Genomic DNA, 8,604 nt, shown 5'->3' on the forward strand with positions numbered 1-8,604 from the left:
GCTAGATCACGACCTCTAAGTTGAATTTCCACTGGAAGTAGCCATGTTTTCATCTAACAGTAAAGTAATTATGAATGTCCAAAAATGTTTTGCTATCATAGACTAATACCCAATGAGACCGATGTTCTCGCAGAGGCTGATGCGCTTTCACTTGCGCCGTATCTCAAATCCGTACACTCTAAAAAGACAATGTTCCTGAAGTATAAGTTAGGGGTTCTTCAAATTGAAACTGTCAGGGAACCCCTATAAATTCTTTGAAGAACCCTTTTTAATGGATCCTCAAATAACCTTTTGGGGTAAATGTTTTAACTACACATAACAATAACAACAATAACACAATATTTTAGTTTTCAATGTTTATTTAGATTTTAGTGGCAAAGCAGAATAAAAAAATCCAAACATGAGGTAAACTCCCAGCAGAGCTCCAAGTCCAATGGGTATATCCTCTGGCTGTTGATGTTAATGTGTTGATGTTCTCCGTATTCATAGCCAGAACGATTTTGCAGTGCATGGTGATCTAACAGGTTCCCTGTTATATTCATCAGAGGTGTAGGGAGGGTGAAGTCTGTGAATCCCAAAAATAGTAGTTATACAGATGATTAACGAAACATGCACACAACAGTATTCATACCTTCATGTTTGTCGTCTGTATACCTGCAGACACAGACACAAAAGTGAGCAGTTCAGTCATCTGCACCCAATACAGCTAGCCTTCAACATATTATTATATCCTACAGCACATACTTATTACCTATTCGTTGATTGACATCCATTGAATTGTATCCATTTTCTGTTTTAGAAAGATTTGCACAAATATGAAAAGATCGATGATATCATCAGAAAACAATATCAATTTAGATCATACAAGGGACAAACCTTACCTTAAATTGAAGAGATCTTTAAATGTTTCAGTTAAGTGCCTGTGCCTGCTGTCCTTTCAAATTCAAATCCAAATGTTTCAGTTGGGCAGTTAGGTTTCTGCAAGAACCCCCACCAACTAAGGAGGTCCCTCGATGAACCCCGCCTCCTATGGGGTTCTTGGAAGGACCTTTTCGGGGCAATTTTCAGTGCCCAGAACTTTGAGAATCTTAGAAGAACCCTAGTTGAATCCCTAAGTTTTAGAGTGTATCAATATCTGGGTTGTAAAATAGACAGCTGAGAAATAAAAAATATTCCTGCACAAAGCTGATTATGAAGAGAATGCACTTGTGGGAACAAATCTGTTTCAACAAATCATTTAATAGCTAAATAGTTAACTAGCTAGCTAACGAGTGCGCTAACCAGCCAAGCTACAAGCAATGCTTCGAATTGGCTATCTATTTTGTAGCCCACCTTACTTCCTGTGCTCTCTCTCTCTCGTCCGACTTGCAGTGGCACACGCACATCACACCACACAAAGAGTCTTAGGCTACATGTGGAGTTCTCAAGTATCTCGAAAATGCGCATCAGTTAGGAGTAGGTTATCATTTGATGTTTTTTGTGTGTGCATTTTTACAGATTTTGCCATGGTGGCAACAATTAAGCAGCTGCACAACATAGCGGAAACACTGAAGTCTTCTCCGGGTGCATTTTTTAAGACCATTGAAAACTGAATTTAAGACAATTTAAAACGTTTTAAGGACACACGGGCACCCTGGAGTGAAAGGAGGGAAAGAGAATGGAAGGGGGAGGAGAGAGAGAGAAAGAAGGGGGAGAGTGAAGGAGGGAGGGGAAGAGTGAAGAGAGAGGAGGGAGGGGAGAGAGCCAACATACAGACAGAGGTGGGAGAGAGATGAGAGGAGGAGGAGGCAGGGAAAGAAGGAGGGGGAGAGAATGGAGGAAGGAGGAGGGAGAGGGAGAATGGGACAGTAAGGTAAGGGAGGAGGGAGAGGTAGAGGAGGGAGAGGGAAGAGGGAGAAAGAGAGAAGGGGGAGTGTAAGGGAGGGGGAGAGAGGTGAGAGAGAGATTGAGAGGGAGAGGAGAATGAGGGAGGGGGGGTAAAGAGGAGGTAGAGAAAGATAGAGAGTGAGACAGACATGAGAAAAACGTCAACCCTGTGACATTCATCTTTTCCCATTGACTGCAATATATTGAGAAAAACGTCAACCCTGTGAAACTCGCCTTTTCTCATGGACTGCAATGTAACATTTTAAATTTTTGAAAAAACGTGCCAGGATGACGTTTTCCTATGACATCATGTCGATGTCAACTTGGCTGATGAGCTCAACTCAAAACACCCAAAGCGTGGAATAAAAAAAAACAAGTGCATTTGATTCCAGCTTCATCAGTGGCATGTTTTTCATGTTTTAGTATTGTAATGACGATTTTTTTTTGTAATATGTAATGGAGGGATTATAATAATCAGTTACAATATATATTTCAGGTGACAATAGATGTGTTCGCAAATAAAATGTTCTCCCTCATTTAATAATTACCTTAATTTGAGTTTCGTTATCTAGCGTATTGGCATGATAGACAGGCATAAGTTATAATCAATACATCATATGATCATTTGTCAGACGACTTATTTCAATATAGCCTAGTCGTCTTTCACAAAATAGCTTATTGAACTGATATAACAAATACAAAAGTATTGCATACTGTAATTCAATGAGGCACCAGTTACCAAGAAAATCATGCACTGTGTTGGGGCGGGGCAGAAATCAGTTAGTTGTAAGTGAACAACACATGGGCACTGACTGAGACAGCTTTCTGATGTCGCGGCGCGCTGAGAGGGAGGCAGCAGCCGATGGAGAAGGGTTGCCTGTCATGATATAACAGTGTGCATGTACAAGGCAAGGTGGCATCTTCGTTTAGTCAATTAACCAGATATATGTTTGGTGATTTTCTCTTTGAAGAAGTCTTATTTGGCATCTAATCCAGGAGATGGCATTTCATCCATTCCTTCACCATTGTGCGCATTTTCATTTTGGCAATGTCAATACTGCCTATTTATCTTGGACCTGATATTTTCTGATGGACTCTATATGCATAAAATGACTACTTCTTGAATGGACCATTCTGGAATAACACTAACTACATAGACGGGATGGGATCTTTTAATTCAAGCGGAGTTGACGCGTTCCCAGTTTTCAATTTAAATTCCTCATCAGAAAGTCCATATACTTTGCCTACTATAGCGAGTCTTGCAGCACTTGTAAGTTGTCTTATTTTGTTTACAGTGGTCGGTAACGTTCTGGTTGTAATTGCGGTGTTAACAAGCCGGGCACTGAAAGCACCCCAGAACCTGTTTTTGGTTTCCTTAGCCACAGCAGACATTCTGGTCGCCACTTTGGTGATGCCTTTTTCTCTGGCAAACGAACTTATGGGCTATTGGTATTTCGGGAAAGTTTGGTGTGGAATTTACCTTGCTTTAGATGTCTTATTTTGCACTTCGTCCATTGTCCATCTGTGTGCAATCAGTTTGGACCGTTACTGGTCCGTTACGCAAGCTGTTGAATACAATCTCAAACGGACTCCTAAACGAGTGAAATGTATTATCGTCATTGTATGGCTTATATCTGCGATGATATCTTCTCCTCCGTTAATATCAATAGACAAGAACAATGATAACTCTCAGTACCCAGGATGTGAGCTGAACAATGACACTTGGTACATCCTTTCCTCTAGCATTGCGTCATTCTTTGCGCCTTGCCTAATCATGATATTAGTATATATTAGAATATACCAAGTGGCCAAGACAAGGACCAGGGGCATGTCAGAGAAAAAACATGGTCCTGGTGAAGCTACAATGACTGAGAATGGGTTAAGCAAAGCCACCTCGTGCAAAATCAACGGGGACAAAGAGAACGGGCACTGGCAGTGCCCTTCCACGCCCACCAGCATGAGGACCACCGGGGTCCCAGACGAGGTGGACCTGGAGGAGAGCTCCTCCTCAGAGGGCAAAGGTCACCCCAAACCTCAGGACCTGAACCATAAGAGAGCCAAGAGAGCCAGCCGGAAGAACAGCGCCATCTCCAAACACTCCAGCCGGATCTCCAGAGCCAGCAACAAATCCATGGACCTGTTCGCTTCCAGGAGGAAGAAGAGGAGGAGGAGCTCTGCGTCCAGGAAAAAGGTATCTCAGGCCAGGGAGAAGAGATTCACCTTTGTGCTGGCGGTGGTCATGGGAGTGTTTGTGGTGTGCTGGTTCCCATTCTTCTTCAGCTACTGCCTGCACGGAGTGTGTGGGGACCCCTGTAAGATCCCCGATCCCCTCTTTAAGTTCTTCTTCTGGATCGGTTACTGTAACAGCTCCCTCAACCCCGCCATCTACACTATCTTCAACCAGGATTTCCGACGCGCCTTTCAGAAAATCCTTTGCAAGTCTTGGAAAAAATCGTTCTAGATATGTAATAACAAGAGGGACAAGCCAGGACTAAATATCCCTTGAGGTGACAATATCAATAGCATAAACGTATGAAATCTACCATGGAATATCAATGTGAAAGCAGACATTTTTTTTATTTGGCCCATGGAACAATGAAATGTGCATACTGTACTTACAGTGGACAGACACATTGTCGTGCTGTAACTCAATTGAGTCCGAGCATAATACTGAACTACGTCTTCATATCCCCTCACAGGCAACTCTCGAGTGCTTTTAACCTACTTATTTCTCTTACCGGCCTTCATATTTTCCATCCACGTTTAGTGTGTGCATAGTGGTTCCCAGAACTAGACGTACTGAAGTGTGTCGCAAGGCTTTAACTCAATGTCACGTTAGATATCCAGTACTCCTGAGTCCTTTACAACCAAAGTGACAGCAGGTAGCATTTCCAGGTTGATCATGCTAATGCAAAAAACACAGGGGAGCTAGCCTAGTGCATCTGCAGTTTAATCCAAAATACTGTATGTTTTCATGGGTAATGCTTTCCCTGAGGATTACAAGTGGTTGAGGTGTTGAGGGATGACTATAGCAGGGCTGTCCAACCCTGTTCCTGGATAACTACCCCTTGCTTTGTTTTTTTGCTCCAAGCCCAGTTGTAACTAACCTGATTCATTTGATCAACAAGCTAATTATTTGAATCAGGTATGCTACAGTAGATTAGGGTTGCAGCGAAAATCTACAGGATGGTAGCTCTCCAGGTACAGGGTTGGAGAGCCCTGCTCTATACGTAAAAAAAGATATGGGCTACGGTTGGACCTGTTATTTATACGTAATAGTAAGAAAGCTCTTTATTTTTCACCTTGGATGCTGACTAATAAATATTTAAGAATAAAACAAAGTGTTTTATTTTAATACACTACCTCCCTTGTGGACTGTTTCTGTGTAATTATTTAGCATATTTTGTATTTTGTTTTGCAAGTGGTGCAGTTTCTTGTGCTTAAAGTAGTGGGCTGTCATGCAAAATAAACGCTGAAGAAATATTATGTAAGCTCTATTGTAATGTTGGAGTACTGGCATATATACAGCGGAGCACTCTGACAATGATGCACATGTGCTTTTGCTTGAGTGACTAAGGGATTTTGAGATAGTCTGCACTGCCAGCATCAATCACTGTCTAAAGTGCACTCTCTAAGATGTCTGGCAACCCATTTGTCCCTCAGATGGTATACGAACAAGACTTTTACGTTTTAAACATGTCAAAGGAACAGCTCGAGGACAACCATGMATTTACACGGTCATTTTTATTTATAGACAATCATTTGGGCATTGTCAAACTATTTAAAATGCATGTCAAATATAGTTAGGGAATGCTAAAGGGTAAATTGTTAAAATGGCCCTGCAGAAGCTTCCTGGAAAAATATCATCTGTAGCTACTTAGCTGCCTAAATATTTTCTTCGAGGGGAAGCAATTCCATTGTGGCAGTCCTGATCAAGACTCTATCACGTCCGAAATCCCACCCATCCCACTGACTGGCTTGGAGGTGTTCCATGGTTCCATGGCTGCCTACCGATTATCCACCCTTCTCCCAAAGTATGCTCTTGCACACTCCCAGCCATACAGTAGATCTACAATCCATTAGAGGGAGTGTGTGAGTGCACACTTTGGGAGAAGTGTGGAGAATTGGGATGCAGCCTATGTTTCCCTTTATCAATCCATAACATTCGGATTAGTATCCTTTCACAAAGGGAATGACACAAGAAAGTATTCAAGAGTATTGTGACACAGCCTGTTTGTCTTACTAAGTAGCCCCAAAGATCCCTGGTAAGTTTATTGGCAACACTTTCTGAACTGTGAAATTGATCAACGCTGCAGTGATGGGTTCAACCAAAGGATTTGTCCTCCTGGCAAAGACTGGCCATGTCAATACCAGGGTGTACAGTATGTGACCTTTTATCACAAAAAGGTTTGATGTCACATGTGGCTGAGAGGAGATAAGCCAATATTCCCCACTGCCTCTTTCATCAGCGAGGTGAAACTGAACCCCTAACTCTTGTTGTGGGTCTTTACTCCATGTTAAACTGCTTCTGTGTTTGGGGTGCCAATGTAAATGCTCTTTGAAATGGTCTACATCTTTTGTGTTTGTTCCAATTACCATATACTGCTGATATAGTGTAATAGTAAATGTCAACATGTGTAGACGGAAGTTTCAAGGGTTGCTTTGTTTATTATCAGTAAAAAAAAACAGTTACATATATGATGTTGATATACTGTAGGCATTTTAAAGGAATTATGTTAGCCCTTTAACCTAATTTCCTTTGTAGGTTTTCTATTTTGATCAGTCTAGCAGTGTGAGTGCAGTGGACACAGCACCCCCATTGACTTCCTGTGTAAAGGATAGGGTTTCCCCACATAACCATGAGGGAAGCTACTAGGCAACATGCCCATCTATGATGCAGAGGACTGTTACAAGGGAATACAACCAACAGCATTCACCCAGTTCAGTTCCTGTTTGATCTCTAATGCATTAGAAAACTTGCTTTGTCATTGCATCTCACTCTGTCAAATACAAAAGTGGCATTTAATGTTCCACTGGTGTCAGAGCTCAGAGTAAACAGTTATTCAATCGCTTGCTTTATAAGGTCAGACAGATTTTTATTTCAACGCCACCCTCCAATGTTCCTTTGGCAATTTATTGGCATATTTGGGTAGTACTAACATTGTGTCAAATAAAAAGGAGAAAGCACTTAAAACACGGACCGAGACGGTGTGACTTAAATTATTTGTGATTCACCCTGAGTGAATTTGATATTACGAGACTTTGGGACTATACAGTTCTATCTGTGCAAAGCATAGTTCTGAGATACTGAGCATTAAAGTTTTCACATCCTGGACCTCAGAACCATTTTATAGTGAATTCTTCTTTCATAACCCATTAAGGTCCTAGCCTTAAAGATACCTAAAGGGCAGAGCACCAAAATCCTAAGACATTTGCAAATATTTTTTTAAGGGGGTGCAATTACAAAAGGAACAAAGGTTCTTTCAGTCACAGAATGTTACAATTATTTCAATTTCAATAGAAAAGTACAGACGTTTAATGATTAGATAAAGATAATAAATACTCTTATGTCTTTCTAATCACATCATCAAATATATAAATTCATGTTAATTTGTTAAAGTAGCAATATGTAACTTTTTTGGGCGACCTGACCAAATGCACATAGAAATGTGAGTTATAAATCTATCATTCTAATCCAAAGCAAGTCTAAGAACGGGTAGATCTGATGTATGTGCTCTATTTCTATGCTTCCCGTTCTTAAATTTTGTTCTTGCGTCTTTTACTTTTGGTTTTGTACACCAGCTTCGAAAACTGAACCAACAATATTGTTGGTTATGGAGAATATATTTCACAGCGGTTTAGATGGTACAATGATTCTACACTATACCATTTTATTTTGTCACATAAACTGAAATTAGGCTAACTATTAGAGTTTTAGCAACCAGGAAATGGCGAGCGATTTCTGCATTGTGCAGCTTAAAAGTGATAGTTCCCTAAAATGACAAATACACTATATCCTATGGATAACTAAAAAGTTTAGCTCTGGATGAGTAAACTGATATATTTGTCTGGTCTCTGACACCCAAAGTCCGTAAACTCCTTGCTAGTTATCAATAAAATGTGGTAAGTTTGTAATTTTTGTGAAATACCTCTTCCATTGAGGTTTTCGTAGTACAAGACAAAAACAGCAACACCTCTAAGGCACCTGTATTTATTTGTTTTTACCATAAACAGCTTGCGTTATGGCCATTCTTCTGAGAAAGTGTTGAAAAAAAATCTAAGTAATTTAAAGAGGACCAGAACCTATGATATGAATAATCAAGGATTTGAGACTATAAGGTTCTACCTGCAAAATGCATAGTTTTGAGATGAAAAGTCCCAGATCTAAGAACTGTTTTGTGATGTCTTCCTCTTTCATGACTCAATAAGTATATGACCTTAAATACAAATATTTTTTATTCACAACCCAGCATTGTGTGATTGGATTGCAGATAGAACATTATAGGTCCAAGTTAAAAGGTGTTTGAGCAGACAGAACTTTCAGATTGTAAAAATAAATCTACTTAAAAAAAAAGCTGACACATTTCACATGTAAAGGACCACTCAAAGAGTAAAGAGATCTGTGTATAACTCATTTGACCAAAATGTCAGAGAACCGTATAGTCCTAAGGTCACGCTTACTCAGCTCAAGCAATTGAGCTAATTATTAAAAATGTATCACTGAAAGCTTTTTATAGC

The 8,604-nt window shown here is 40.3% G+C and overlaps 1 protein-coding gene across 1 annotated transcript; it reads left to right on the top strand.

Annotated features, from left to right (window-relative positions):
- Nucleotides 1–2,737: 2,737 nt before the first annotated feature.
- On the top strand, nt 2,738–5,352 carry LOC111960211 (alpha-2 adrenergic receptor-like). Its single transcript, XM_023982100.2, has one exon. It carries the CDS (start codon nt 3,029–3,031, stop codon nt 4,325–4,327), a length of 1,299 nt encoding a protein of 432 aa, XP_023837868.1. The 5' UTR covers nt 2,738–3,028; the 3' UTR covers nt 4,328–5,352.
- Nucleotides 5,353–8,604: the final 3,252 nt, after the last annotated feature.

The sequence above is a fragment of the Salvelinus sp. IW2-2015 genome, linkage group LG37 (genome assembly GCF_002910315.2).
Source record: "Salvelinus sp. IW2-2015 linkage group LG37, ASM291031v2, whole genome shotgun sequence".
NCBI classification, from domain to species: Eukaryota; Metazoa; Chordata; class Actinopteri; order Salmoniformes; family Salmonidae; genus Salvelinus; species Salvelinus sp. IW2-2015.